Raw genomic sequence first — 16,207 nt, 5'->3', positions numbered from 1 at the left:
TGCCTGAGGGAGTGGGGGAGCTAAGTAGGGGCAAAGGGAGAAAAATTAGGGCAACTATAACAGCATAATCAATAAAATATAATTTAAAAAAGAAAAAGAAATTTCCCAGGTCTTCCCATTAATTACCCTGGGTTTCTTATTTCAACCACTCCATAGCAATTTTTCCTTTTTATCTTTCAATCTATTTTTTCTTCCTTTATTCATTTTTCCTCCACTGTGATCACAAACATGTGAAAAACAACATGCTGGGATTCCATAACACCATGTAAGTCCCAGAGTTATGATTCTGAGAAGATGTGGATTGTTCCCCATTATCAGGAGAGCACTTTTAATGAGCTTTTTCTTCTTACAGTTCCTCATTCTGTTTACATTCTCATCCCTCCCTAACTCACCCTCTCGTTTTTGGAATATTTCCAGTGATAAAGCAGAAGGAGGCAGCCTGAGAAAGGTTAGGCAAACACAACAATATTACCGGAATAAGTAACATATTGCTCATTAAACATTTAAAATCAACAGTTGCTGGCTCGATCTGCCAATATTTTGAGAAATGCCAGTTTTATTGCTAGGTGCCACTTGGCTTGAGCTGCTTAATTCATGATTTGTGAACTGACATCTGGGATAACAAAACCATATTCCAGTTAGGATTTTTCCATCAAGAGAAAAGCTGAAATTTCACAACACAAAGCTCTCTGTTTCCCTCCCCTTTCTGCCACCCCCCTTCCTCCCATCCTCATGGTTCTGCCTTCATTCCAGAAACAAATGGATGTGTTAAAACAGCGAAATGTGTTTGAGGAAGATAAATAGTTTATCTTAAATATACTGTTGTAGTGTCAAACTGACTCTCAAATACATGTACATATTTTATTCACAGATGTAGCATTTCAAAACATTTCTTTTTCAAACATTTATACATGAGTGCAATGTCTACAAAAAATAAGAAAGAAATGACAATGTAGCTAAGATCTTATCAGTATTATGTGCCGATCTCATCAAAAGCACAAGCTCAGAGTGCATTGTTTTGTTCCATAAAAGGCATCGCTTGCTAACTGGCAGCAGAGGGAAGACTAGATTTTAAACACATCTTTCTCTTTTCTCCCATTTTGAAGTTTTGTTTCATTTTCATTTTGCTGCCACAAATGTGTGCCTTTGTGGCTAAGGCTTCCAATCACAAGGTCATGCTTTGTGTATACTTCAGCAAGGGGATCCTTTGGTTAGTTGAATCACCAATAACTATTACCAGGCACTGTGCTATTTTGGGGAGGGGGATGCAAAAATAAATAAAGTATGGCTTCTGCTCTTGGATCACAGGCTACTGCAGAGATAGTTAAGCAAACAAATAATGATATGGTGAAATAATTGCTGAAACAGAGGTGTTTTGATTCACAAGGGTTCAGGCTTTCTGGACTCATTGGAATAAGATGTATGCCTCAGGCCAAAGAGCTCCATTTCCCTGAGCCACACCTGGAGGCACAGTTGTTATACTACACATATGAGGTGCACAACCACCAATGCTGATGCACTAAAATGATGATTATCAACATTCATATAGCCACGGAGAAATAATCATGACTTAGAAGGAAGAATCTCACAAGGAAGTAAGACTCTTCATGAATGTCCACTCAGAAAAGTGCTGTATTTCAGCATGAGACAACCTACATGGAAGGGGTCCAAGGGAAAGGTGATAGAGGACACTTTGCACCAAACCTATTACCATTGGTCATGGAATACAATTTTGTGTTGAAAACACACAATGATGAAGCATTTTATTCTGATTATAAAGAGTGATAAACGAGGGAGAGGCAAAAGAATGTACATGTATCAGACATTATTAACCAGTGAGATTTGCTTGGAACCTTGAGGACATGCTATTCTATAACAGAAGTGTAGAAATAATGACAATGATGGTACATATCACCAACTCTAGAAGTAATTGAGAATTACTTGGGGATTGATATAAATGTATGGTAGTTCAAAAGGATTTGGTGAGCCTTGGCTGGTGTGGCTCAGTGGATTGAGCACTGGCCTGTGAACCAAAAGATTGCTGGTTTGATTCCTAGTCAGGGCACATGCTGGGTTGTGGGCCAGGTCCCCAGCTGGGGGCATGTGTGAGAGGTAACCGATCAATGTATCTCTTGCACATCGATGTTTCTCTTTCTCTTTTTTTTCCTCCTTTCCCCTCTCTCTAAAAATAAATAATTAAAAAAAAAAGTATTAGGTGAATCCAATTAGTTTTGGTGAGTTATGGTGTCAAACTGAGTAGTAGAGACTGATGCTTCTGAAGCCTTGGTATTTGCATTATCTGCAAGTTGAATATATTACTCCAAATTTGCAATACCCATATCTTAAAATTTTGATGAAAACTACATGACAGTGAATTTATGATAGACCCTAAATAACCACTCTCGTGTCTTTGGAGATGCAAGTTCAGTCAAGTTTGCATTGTTATCATTATTCCTTGAGCTTACAGAGGGCAAATTTTATGATCCAGGAAGTACAAGTCTAGCCAAGCAGGTAAATGGGTTCAGATTTATTGTGAAAATGCACTCTTCTACCCTATTCTGCTGTCTATGGCACATGTCTGCAAATGTGTGCATTTAACAAAATTAATGGAAATTGTCAATTTCAAATTTCCCAAGCCATTGGATACTTAGAGTATCATAAATGAGTAAATGAAACCCAAAGATAAAGCTCAAACTTTATATTGATTAAAAAATTCAAATTCTGCTTCACTGATACATTTATTAGTTACTATTAGGTAGAAAAACTAACCAACCTGAGTTTTTTATGTCTCTTCAGAACATGTATGCACTAGTTTATACCCTTAGTAATAATTAAAAGCTGATATTAGAAGGCAGGAAGAGGAGATGTAGTCATTCTTTCACTCACTCATTCAACAAATAAATCACGGTGCTTATAATATGTTCCATTCATCATGGGGTTTTACAAATGGAGGGCAGGGTTCCTGCCCTTAAGGGGCTGACATTTAAGTGAAAATTTTAAAACTAGACAGCAAGGCTTAAACTACTGAGAACTGGCTGATTAGCTAAGTCAATGTGTACATGAGAAATAATAACATCTCATTAAGAAAGATGCCACCTTTTCAAAAAGGAAGCCTGGGTAAAACTATGAGGCACAAGTACAGTCTTTCTTTTCTGATCTTTCATTTAAAGAGTTTTTATGGCTACCCCTGCATCACAGATCAAAATGCTCAATTTGACTTTAAAATATGAGCAAAAACCCTAAGCTTGGTAATTGTGAATTTAAATTCATTTAATTCCATGTTTTAAAAAACAGTTCTAATGTACTTGAAAAATAAATGAATTAATTTAAAAAATCATCAAAAAATAATAATAAACAGTTTTAATTAGGTGTAAACATTAAGACCCATTAAAGAAATACATACATAAAAATAAATTTATTGTAAAAGCTCGTATGGATTTCAACACACTGATGACCACAGATATCCCAGGGATAAACTCTAATGTTTAAGCCAACATAAATTGGGATGGCTTCCTGGATATCAGTGATTTCTCTGGTGACCATTTCTATAGTACCGGTCTCTGGACAGGCTGATTGATCCAAGGGGAATTACTACTTGAATCTAAACTAATAAAATTCTCTCCTTTGCGACAGCATGGATGGAACTGGAGAGCATCATGCTAAGCGAAATAAGCCAGGGGGCGAAAGACAAATACCATATGATCTCACCTATAAGCGGAACCTAACCAACAATGCAAAGATGCAAGGAAAACATGACCAGCAACACTGAAAGGAAAAGAAATCAACAGAGATAAGAGGGAAGGGGGGGGGGCAGGGAAAGGGAAGGGAAGGGGAAAGTCAAGGAACATATAGCAAGGACTCATGGACAAAACCAAAGGGGAAGAGCTGAGGAAGGGAAGGTGGGAGGGGGCAAGGGAAAGAGGTGGGGGGGAGGCAGAGACAAATGTATTTAAAAAGTAAATAAATTAAAAAAAAAAATTCTCTCCTAGAAATGTGAAACTTGAATGGAGAATCTCAGAATGAGGCGAGTTTCTTAAGCATCATGCTACAGAGCAAGTCCCCAAACATCTCCTGCTTAACAGTTGCCTTACCAAGGGCGTATTGTTCAACTTTTCTTCAAGTAAATAATTATACTCTGTTTTACCCTATGTTAGGTCAGTCAGTTTCTGTTGCTTACCATCAAAGGACATTAACAGAGGAATACTTGGCAACCAACGTTTCTCCTTGAGATACTCAAAGTCCCTACAAAATGAAGGGCCACACCAAAAATCCATTTATTTACCAAAATTTCTAAATCATTGGGCAAATCTAAGGATTATGAGTAAAATTGATGTAATCACTTAGTAGCAAATGGAGAATAAGAATATTTTTAATGAGTTAGAAAATCAGGTTTAAAAATCATGGTTAGGGCGGCCCCACCACCTCCAGAGACTGAGGCCTGTGGCGAGCCAGGGCCCTGGTGGCGGTGCCCACGCTCCTGCCACGTTCGCTGCTGTCCACGGCCCTGCGCTCTGCCTCGCAACCACAATGGGCAAGAAGCACAAGAAACACAAGACCGAGTGGCGCTCGTCGTACGAGCATTATGCAGACAAGCCCTTGGAGAAACCCCTGAAGGTGATTCTCAAGGTTGGAGAAAGTGAAGTGACTGAACTCTCTGGATCTGGCCATGACTCCAGTTATTATGATGACAGGTCAGACCATGAACGAGAGAGACATAAAAAAAAAAAGAAGAAAAAGAAAAAAATCAGAGAAGGAGAAATATATGGACAATGAAGAAAGAAGGAAGCGAAAGGAAGAGAAGAAGCGGAAATGGGAAAAGGAACAGTGTGACACAGAGGGAGAGGCCGATGACTTTGATCCTGGGAAGAAGGTAGAGGTGGAGCGGCCCCCTGATCGGCCAGTCCGAGCGTGCCGGACGCAGCCAGCTGAAAACGAGAGCATGCCTATTTAGCAACTACTAGAGCATTTCCTCTGCCAGCTCCAGAGAAAAGATCCTCGTGGGTTTTTTGCTTTTCCTGTTAACGGATGCAATCGCTCCAGGATACTCAATGATAATAAAACATCCAATGGATTTTGGCATGATGAAAGACAAAATTGTGGCTAATGAATACAAGTCAGTCACAGAATTTAAGGCAGATTTCAAACTGATGTGTGACAATGCAATGACATACAACAGGCCAGACACTGTGTACTACAAGTTAGCTAAGAAGATCCTTCGCGCAGGCTTTAAGATGATGAGCAAAGAGCGGCTGTTAGCTTTGAAGCACACACAGCATGTCGTTTATGCAGGACATGGATTTTTCTCAGCAGGCAGCTCTTCTGGGCAATGAAGACACAGCTGTTGAGGAACCTGTTCTGGAAGTTGTACCTGTACAAGTAGAAACTACCAAGAAATCCAAAAGGCTGAGTAGAGAAGTCATCAGCCGCATGTTTGAGCCAGAAGGAAATGCTTGCAGCCTGACTGACAGCACAGCAGAAGAACACGTACTGGCCTTGGTGGAGCATGCGGCTGATGAGGCTCGGGACAGAATCAACCGACTCCTTCCAGGCAGCAAGATGAGCTATCTGAAGAAGAGCGGAGATGGGAACCTGCTCTACAGCGTGGTCAACACGGCTGAGCCTGACACTGACGAGGAGGAGACCCACCCGGTGGCCCTGAGCTCACTCTCCAGCAAGCTGCTCCCTGGCTTCAGCTTCACCATACTGGGCTTCAAAGATGAGAGAAGTAGCAAAGTCACTTTACTCTCAAGTGCCAGTACTGCACTTTCAATGCATAATAATTCTGTGTTTGGAAACTTGAAATCGGATGAAATGGAGCTTCTGTATTCTGCCTATGGAGATGAGACAGGAGTGCAGTGTGCGCTCAGCCTGCAGGAGTTTGTGAAGGATGCTGGGAGCTACAGTAAGAGAATAGTGGATGACCTCCTGGATCAGATCACAGGCGGAGACCACTCATGGATGCTCTTCCGGCTGAGGCAGAGGAGAAATGTCCCAATGAAGCCCCCAGATGAAGTAAAGGCTGGGGACTCCCTAGGAGATGGCTGCTCTGTGCTGGATTTCATGTCAATGAAGTCATATTCTGACGTCTCTCTGGATATCTTCATGCTCAGCTCTCTGGGGAAAGTAAAGAAGGAGCTGGACCATGATGATGGCCATCTGAACTTGGATGAGACAACAAAGCTCTTACAGGACCTGCATGAAGCGCAGGCAGAAGAGGGGGCGGGCGGGGGCTCCCTGCCGTCATCCAACCTCAGCTCCCTGTCTAACACCTCCGATAGGGATCAGCACCACCTGGGAAGCCCTTCTCACCTCAGTGTCAGTGAGCAGCCAGAGGTGACCCATGACCCACATGAATTTCTTCAGTCTCCAGAACCTACAGCCTCTACAAAGAGCTAGCCTTGTAGATAGTCTTAGATTTTTTAAGTTTTTATTTGCATGTACAGAATTTCTGTTGTGAGACAAAAGACTTCTGCATCCCCTTTAGCACACAGGAAGCAGCCTGGGGAGGTGGTGAATTGTCTCTGATATCATGTCAACCGCATGCAGATCCATTGTTTTTGTAGATAGCACTATGAATTCCGAATAGTGGAAATTCTATATAAAGGGTATGTGATTAGATCGTATAAAGCTGGTATGGTCTGTCTCTGAGCTTCATGGTATCAGTAAAGCCTTTCTCTGTGGCCGGTGTGGACACACCCTGATCTGCCCCATGACCTCGGGAAGCAGATGTGGTGGAGTCTGTCCCCATTCTGTTGGGGATCCTGTATGTTCATTCCCACCCATTCCCCTCATCCCCACATTTACAAGGCAAGTCATGGTGGGAGTCACACAGGAGCATGTGGGGAGCTGGTCGCGCACCCTCCTGGCCCTGGACAGACAAGGAGTTGAGTGCAGCTTCTCTTCTCTGTCTTAAATTCATGTGCCTAAGAAAGGGGTACATTGTGCTGGAAGACTCAGAGGTCAACTGCCCTACCAGTTAACCATGAAGTGGTATATCCATATAAAATCTTTTTTATTCTGGATATGTTTACTGGATGCCTGTTTATATTGGAAATATATAAATACAGATCTTAATAAGAAAATACAGAGTATAATTTCACAGAATTATTTACAGCACTGCTGAGTATCCATTTTTGAGTGACTTCTCAGTAAAAATCATTAGTCACAAAAAAAAAAATCATGGTTAGATTGAAGCTAAATATTTGAAATCTGTTGTGTTAAAATAATGCACCTGGTACTTTATGTGCCATTTCCAATGACACTGTATCATCTTTACACTCAGAGCTATTAATGTCATACTTGAACAAACAGCATTTTCGTAGTTTTACCATTTGCATTCACAGATGTTGTTGCTAAAGGTGCCTGTAAACCTGTATTCAGGTAAAGAATTAACACATAACTATTGTTCTTTGTCATTCTTAGCATCCTTGAAAACTTCTCCAGGATAAGTAAGTTTAGTTGTCACCCTTCCACCATTTGAAGCCCTACAACAGGCCCTTTTTGAGTGCTCAATCCATATTTGAGTATTACATGCCTATCCTGCATTTCCAATTATTCTTTTTGCAAGGTTTATAGAACCACTCAGCGTTGTCTGGGGCTTTGCTTTAATGCGTTCTGCTGGCGTGTCTTCTTCTCACCTTGTTTATAGACTCATCCATACAGCGGCTTATAAATCTTGTTGCCTTTGTCCTGCCAATATTAAGAGCAAACATTCTCTTACTGCTTCTTGGTTGCTTGTTGTCATACACTTGGTAACTGTTTATATTCACTTGCTACTTAAATGTGGATTCTAAAATGATAGTGATTAAGCCAGATGGGATATATGTAGTAGGCTGAATAAGATTCATGGCCATAAAGAACAATTGGAAAAGATCCAATTCCTATAAAATGTGAAGCTGGTTTAGAGTCAGATGGGGCCATGCTCATCTTTTCACTCACCTTATAAACTTCTATTGATTTGTTCAGGCTCTAGTATCAAGCCTAGATTCCCTTTCCAGAGGCTACACCTGTCTCCTATCTGCTGGGAGAGCTATGGTTAGCAACTTATACCTGTGGCTTCCATTGGAGAATTTTTGGTGGATGAGAGCAAAGATGTTCAGAAATTCCTGAGCTACAACTCAGCTGCTCCCAAATAATTAACGATGGATTAACTCAAGATTTAGAAAGGCCAGCCCTTCCATCTCAAAGTGGGAATACGCAGCAGTGCTCTTTGGAATCCAGAGCCTCACTCACCACAGACCAGGACAAGGCAAGTTTCTTCAGGCATTATTCTTTTTGGCCCTTTCTCTTTCCTCATTCCACTTCTCTTCTGCTTTTAGGTTTTTTTCCTGAGGAATATTCCTCAATAAGTCAAATACCCCCAAATTGCTGTCTCAGGTTCTCTGTTTAAGGAACTTGACCTAAGATAAGATCGTCTACTTTGTGTCAAGCATTAGTGATAAAAATCTGCATAAAACATAGTTCCTTCCCCGCAAGAGCTTGAGGCTTATTTCTTTTCTGGATTTCTCCAGACACATTCTGGTCTAACAATTGCTAGTCCAGTAAATGATTTTCTTGATTCACAATTTCCTGTTTCTCTGAATCTATATATTCTTATGCACCTTACTTTATTCAAGAGCCAAACTCCTAAAAAATTATGTAATAGAGTTTCTGTAAATAAGAGTCATATTTGGAATGACAAAGGGGACTATGCTATTAAACCATTATTGCTAATCCTTTCATAAAATGAATAATCACAAAATTACTCTATTTTGAAATTTGAATTCCCACATATCACATTACTATAAAGAAGGTACTGCTTTACTGGGAAATGTATTAATACCAAAAGAATTTACTGATGGCTTATCCCTTCCAACACTCCCCCAGTCTCCATTCTTATTTTTGGACTACCATTGCTGTTTTTATGGCTGTGTTATTATGGCCCCAGTGCTCCCATTATGCTGAATTTACCTTATGCTGATCAAATTCAGCTCTTTTCACTTCTTTCATGGGCTATACGCCAGAATTTGTGCATGATATAGGGAGACTAAGGCAGGTAGGCTGAATGAGAATTAAAAAGAGAGGTGAATTCCTATCACATCGAAAATACAAAGGATTAATTATATTTTTCTAGTTCCTAAAACCTTTTTAATCAACTGGCACTGGAAACAGGTAAACCACTGGCTAGGGCTTTGAGACTCTCTTGATTGAACAAAGGATTTTGTTATACTGTAGTCTATTAGAACAGGTTTGGGTAAGAGAACAGAAAAGCTATTTTAAAGAGACTGAAGTATGAAGGTCAGGAGGTGAGAGGATATGTAGAAGGGCAAAGGCAGAAAGTGTGGCTGGGAGTAGACTCCTTGTGTGACTGTACTTGAATGGAACTAAGCTCAGAAATAAGGAGACTGCGTGGGTACTCCATGGGCTGGAGGGGATGGGTATATGATAGGGCTTCCAGTGCAGATGGCATAGGCAGTGGATGCACATAGTATAAGAATAGAAATCAAGTCCAAATGTGCTGTTAGATCCCTGAGCAAGCACTGTGTCCACATTTGAGGCCCTGTAGGGTCCCTGGATCTGAATCTAGTATGGGGTAGTCATCCTGACTGTTCTCTAGTTACCATTTACATAAAGCAATGGTAGTGTATTATAACTTAGAAGTAGAAAAAAAAAGAATTCTACAAAAAAAATGAGTCACAGTTGACAGAAATGATTAAAATTAAAAGAAGTATTTTTAAAGCCTCATGAGGGTATACAAGAAGGGAGCAAATAACTAAGTGAATCGAGTAAAAAAATAAATGAGGGACATGACATTAATAAGTCCAAATGGCTGACAGACTCAACTAATTTCTTAAATTTCATTTTAATAAGAAAACAATTACTGTGTATGATTAGAATATAATTAAGTTTCTGCAAAAACAGCTTCTAAAAGCAGAAAATTAAGTAATTGGAAAATCCGGACATTAACAAATCAGTGGCTCTGGGTATATGATGCCTACAATTGACTTGATAGTTGGGTGTCACAGTGATTGAATTTGATTTTTGCAGAGGTATGAGAAAAAAAGAGATCTCTATGTATATCCAAAAGATGTAGTAATAATGGGTGAATGGACTACATCTATTATGAACTAATCTTCATAATTGGTAAAGAGAATGATTTTGGAGGCTGACTTAAGCAGTTTTCAAAAGGAACAGATGTTCATAGAGAACAATCTTAAACATCAAGATGACAGGTAAGCAATATTATCTCGAGAAGAACAAGTGGTGGACATCATTTTTGATAGCTTTATGGTAGACAGGATTATAAGCAAGCAATAAAAGTCAGCATAGGACAACTCATGTAGTTGTTTCAAAAAATATGAAATAGATATTAAAGATTCTATTTCAATTCAAATTCAATCTGAAATTAATGTTATTGCTTTTCAATGAATAAAAATTTATTATGACTGACTAAATATCTAGTTCCAGTGATCTCTTTAATGGGGGTACACAAGAATGATCATGGAGAACTTGCAGATGGCACTAGATTTAAAGATACTGCAAATGTCAGAGAACAGAAAACAATGTTAGGGTTGCCAACACATTTACAAATATGAATGGAAAACATCTAAAATAAGATGAATCATGGACATGGACAGCAGTGTGGTGATTGATGGGGTGAAGGGAGCATAGGGGACTAAATGGAAATGGAAAAAAATACAATAAAGGTTAAATAAAAAAAATAAGATGGAGCTTACACAAAAATAAATGCCTTAGCAGAGGAGAAAGCAACCTAACAGACACATATATTCAATAAGAAATAAATGTGGAAATCAGTAACATTGAAAACAGAACAAGCATGAATGACGATAAGAAATACAAGTGTGTTGTGAGTACAGCAAATATAAACAAGAGTTGTTCCTTTATATGTTGAGTGTAGGAAAGCACTCTCCAAAGGTTAGAGAGGTGCCTGTAGCTATAACACAGGCAAATTGAATTAAAAAAAACAACAAAGTCATTTAACACTAGTATGTGCAAAATACTAAGCAACACTCTCACAAAAGAAAGTATATGAAACATGCAAAATTAAATTAAAAATTCTTATCACCCAAATACAAGAACTGAGGACAGTTTCAGAAGAGAAGGGCAGAAATAATGAGAGGAGAAGCTGTGAGAATGATGCAAACTTAATTCAACAAGTTCTCAAATTTAACACCTGCACTGTGCAGTGCAATGTGCTTAGTGTTCTGGGGGGCGGTGGGGGAGAAGCAGAATTTGCATGTGTCTATTTCTTTCCTTGGTGTTTTATTCTTCTTTGGGAGAAAGATTAATATACAACAGAGCCTGCCTTGTATTCAAGAATATTAAGAGTAGTAAATGTGGAACAGTGTAAAAGACAGTGAAATAAATAAAGACCCAAGATCTATTATGATTATGAGATAAAGTTAGGAAAGGTGATTTCAATTCCCTTCTATACATTACAAGTCTATGGTTTTCAGTTCTGAAGAAAAAACTAGAAGACCAGAGGGGAAGCAAATCTATACTAGCCAAGGAAAGAATAAGGGTTGATTGAAGAAGAGAGATTTAGTATTATTTATGGACACAAGTAGATAGTCAAAATCGAGGCTGGATTAATAAAGGAATTAGGCTGCGATCAGCAGAGGTCAAGTTTAGAAGGTAAAACATTGGTAGGGGTGGGGAGGGCAAATATTTGCCATATAATGCAAGGTAATCCTTTATCTCATTTAGAAATTTTTTTTTATCAAACAGAATATTAGAAACAACTTAGAAAAGCAAGGTTGAAGTTAGAAACAAGAATCAATCATGCAATTGGATGCTGCCAGGCTATGTAGCAATACCAGGATGCCAGAGGGCCTGAAGACAAGGCTGCTCAGCCATTCCATAACATTCCCCAGACACTGGACAGTGAGCACTTGAGTTCTTAAAGCACCCAATCAAAGGTAAGTTAGGAGTTTTTCATCTGCAGCAGGACTTCATCTGCCCAAATATGGCTTTTAATGAAGAATTGGTTTCTTCCAGTCTTTGGCAGAGGTTTTATCTTTTGAGAGCACTGATTCTAAGTCTTCTCCTTTGATGCAGTTTCTCAGCAGAGGAACTATTTAAAAGAGTACAGAAAAGTTACTGTTGCACATGAGTAGCAGGGTGACTGCCTCTTCCTTCTTATTTTATTGCCTATTTTATAATTTTACTATGTCCATAGTTTTTACTAGTTACTAAAGTGTTAAAACAAAACCTATAAGGAGCTTGTTAACATCTACCCTATAACACTTAATAGAAGTTAAGAAGCCCTATTTTAACAAACACTAGCAAAATGTTGATAATTCAGATCTGCTTTTATGATATGATGTTTTGTGATGCCTTACACGCTTCAATTTTAGAGGTTAATAAAGATAAACAAATGAAGGAAAGTTAAGGTGAAATATTACAAAAGTATATTCAAAAGTCAAAAGTGTATTCAATAGAATCACAGAATGTTAATTATGAAAGATACCTTAGAGATTTAATTTAAGTCCTCCTTTTACATTTACATTCGAGGTAACTGAGACTAGCAAGGTGAACTGAGCAGTTGACAGAGGCTCCAATTAAAATTGAAATCTTCTGGCACTTATTGCTATGCTGAATTTTTCTTGAATTACATGCTAATCATCACTACTATTCAAAGTGTGGTCTGTAAACTTTTTTTGCTGGTTCACCAGGTAAGTGTGCTTATCTACACATTCACTCTCAATTTCTACCTTGAGAAGCAGTGATGTAAATGACAGCATGCACCGTTTGAAATTATAACAGCCAAAGACAGAGTAGAAAGGTGATATATCCAAGTAAATGAAGGTCCAAAATTCAACTCTAAATTCTTTGTTTTCTTCCCTCTGACTTGAAATACTAGTGTCATCCTGTTCCTAGATTTTCTCTAACCAAATTGTTATGCTGCTTTCAGTTCTGACCTTTAGTGTTTCCACCTAATTTAGTCCTAATCCTTTTTGCACTGGTTGTCAGAAACAAAGTGGGTAATGGGGCTGGCTGAATGGGCTCAAGTTTCATCACCACAAACCCACTTCACTTGTGACCCACAAGGAAATGAAGCAGTTGTCTCTGAGGATAGGCTGCTATTTGTAGCTGAACAATGTGTTATCTTTTCTTGTGTATTTTAGAAATTAGAAACCATCCTTAGTAAGTCAACTATTTTGTTCAAATTGTTGAATGTTTCATTGCTGCCTATGTAAACAGGGTTCAGCAATAATGTTCCCTTGTATAAACATGCTCAACTTTAATCATTTTTTAAAAACCATTCTCCCATGGCAGAGGTCTATTACAAATGCCATGCCCATATCAGCAATAATTAACATACGAGGAATTTTATGTGTTCTTGATATTAGAACAAGTTTTCTTTGAACCATCTTGACCTTAAAACAGGGCAAGTAATAACCTACATAAATAGAAATGGCTTTCATAAGAACCCAAATAATTGCTTTATCAAAATTTCAGCAAATTTAATTAGTTTTTAAGTGGCTTTTAATATTTTCTAATATTGAATAATCTATGGTAGAGCTGATTGTGGTGAGAGGGGTGACTATATGAGAACTGCCTTTCTTTTCCATTATATATATTATTTGTATAATTTTATTATGTCCATACATTTATGCAAGCACCAGAAACTCTAAGAACAGCTTGCCAATATTTATCTTAGACTATAAATCAAAGTAAAGATAGATTCTATTTTAATAAGTAGCAAAAAACAAAGTTCTGCATATATGAAGACCACTGCTATTGATAAAATGAATGATTTCAACAAGTATCTACCATTTAATAATTTCATTTAACTCAGATATTGCTCTTCTGCTTTTTTTTCACTAAGTAGGACAAATATATTAAATTAACTCATTATGAAGATACATATTTCAAATATGTTTAACTCATTTCTCCAAACTGCACTTAATTTGGGGGGCAAGGATCAGAAGTGTTGTGTTTTTCAGTGTGAGAGGCAAAAGCTGAGACCGTCCTGTCTGTTATTTAACGAGTTATTGATTCAGCCAGCATTTGGTATCTATACATATCCACAATACTTTAAATGACAAAAGAGAGAGTGGGTAGAAAATAGGTAAAAGTTTAAAGTAGGTGACTTCAGGGAGATTGGTAAATCCTGTATTCTGCTTTGTGAATCGCAGGTCAACTAGAGTCTGCTTCAGCTGGCTTCAGGGAGCTTTATTGTGCTGAGAAAGCACAGAATGAAATATTGATTACTATTTCTCACATAATAATCTTACATATTGACTTATTTCATGGGCAGTAAGGGAAGCCACATCTCCCATGGGTCAGGGTCTTCACTTTACAAGGGAGGCATACCTGAGGCCTCCAGTCTCCACAGGTCAGAGTTTTTCAGGTACCCTTTTTGCTAAAAGCTGTGGCCATCTGATGCTAAAGGGGCTATGGTGAGGTAAAAGATACTGACTGTTCATCACTATTGTTAAATCTGGGATGAAGAGTTGTAAATACTCATGGTTTGTAAGCTAACTGTACCAAACCCAGAGGAAGTCATGAGAGCAGACTGTAAATGAGATGGTGATTACTTGTCAGTTTGCCAGGTCAAAAACATTCTATACTTCTCTATTTAGACTGAAGAGTGTACATATGAAAAACATACAGTTAATCCTATTAAGAATTTAATAGTAAGTAACGACCAGTTATTACTGATACTTATAAAGAACATACTTAAGAAGAGTCATTGCTCTGTGTAATTGATACTGTGCAATATTCTAAGAACCTTTGTTTATGTGCCCTCATGTTTGGCTCCTTCCATTTGCCATAAGAATAACAAGCCCTGCTCCTGAACACCTACATAAATACTTGGAAAATCAACCTGAACCCAAACTGCAACCTGAAGCCAAGCCCACCTGACTTGTAGTCTGACGCAGAGCCATGCTGCTCAGCCTAGCTTAGATCAGGTCAAGACACAAGTTACTTGAAAATCTATGAATAGGAGAGTGAATGCTTCTTTCTGAAAATACAGTTTGAAGGTGGTTTGTCACACAGCATTACTGTGGAAAGAAATGATTGATATAAGTATTAAGTCTGAATCACCTAAAGCAATCATTGGCTAAATAGTAACCTTTTTTTTTTTTTTTTTTTTTAGGATACTACAGCAACATTAATCTCATCATGTGATTGGGTTTAGATCAGACCTTGATAAACAAGAAGGTAAAATTTGTCCTTTCATATTCTCACTAAAAATACATGTATTTGTGGAGATGTGCATGTAGCTATTTATACATACAATTCTGTTGATTTCAAAAGCAGTATAACAATCATTATTCTACTTTTTCTCACAGACCATGATATACCATAGCAATACTTAAAAGTATAAGCTCTTAAGTGCCAATGATCTTGTCATTGACTTAGCTGTACTAAGAACTACTTTTTGCTTCCCCTACTACATTCATGTTTATCTTTCCATTATCACCTCAGGCCTTCACTGTAGCTTCTAGTCCCATCTGTTACAAAACTTTTTTTTTATTTAGGTTTTATTTAGATTATAGTTGTTAATTACCCCTTTAACACCTCTCTGCTATTCCACACAGCATCGACCCCACATCACACTCAGTGCTTTTGATATAAATCATCCCTTCTGTTTTTCAGAGTTCCAAGTTTCCACATTTTCTCACTCAAGTCAAGTATCTTGCTAATACTCTTTAAGAGAAGCAGGGAATATACTTCAACTGACCCTAGTCCATTCCATTCCATATTCTGCGGTTCCACTGAAACCCCGCTGTCACTGAGAACCAGACTTCCACACTTACTTCCTGCTCTCCTGAAGCTCATAACTATTCTTTTTGATGTTTTGAAAAATTCAGAAAAAGAATGCATATGTTGAACAAATTGCTGGTTCTTCACACTTCCTTCTCCCTTTACCGTGCTTATCTCAGACTGTTTCAAAGTTGATAAATTCAGGAAAGGGAAAAGTCAACTATGTGGCTAAACAGCATTTTGAGATTCCTTAGAATGGAAGACTTGCTTGTTCTAAGTCTATGACTGGAAAAAGTGAATTGCAAAGAAGAAGGAGTCGCCTCGTCCCGGCCTCCTGAGCCCCAAATATTTCAGTCTATCTCAGGGCTCAGTTCTGCCCTCCACCACATAGAGGAAATAAATGCAGAGGGAACAGAAGGGAGCAGAATGGGACCATGCTGTTTCCATCCCCTGTTGAGACTGTGAATGTTCTCACTGCCCCTACAGTGCT

The 16,207-nt window shown here is 38.4% G+C and overlaps 2 protein-coding genes across 4 annotated transcripts in view; one reads left to right on the top strand and one right to left on the bottom strand.

Moving 5' to 3' along the window:
- Positions 1 to 16,207, bottom strand: part of LSAMP (limbic system associated membrane protein) — a 627,279-nt gene that overhangs the window by 76,829 nt on the left and 534,243 nt on the right. The window lies entirely within an intron of this gene.
- LOC129069654 (bromodomain-containing protein 9-like) lies at positions 4,528 to 6,396 on the top strand. The gene is given in 4 exon segments (XM_054572326.1): positions 4,528 to 4,736; positions 4,738 to 5,020; positions 5,022 to 5,267; positions 5,269 to 6,396. Coding segments are annotated over 4 exon segments (1,866 nt in total).

Source organism: Pteronotus mesoamericanus, unplaced genomic scaffold, assembly GCF_021234165.1.
Source record: "Pteronotus mesoamericanus isolate MK-2021 breed Mesoamerican mustached bat unplaced genomic scaffold, CSHL_Meso_final contig_228, whole genome shotgun sequence".
NCBI lineage: Eukaryota > Metazoa > Chordata > Mammalia > Chiroptera > Mormoopidae > Pteronotus > Pteronotus mesoamericanus.
This window is presented reverse-complemented; position numbering and strand designations above follow the sequence as displayed.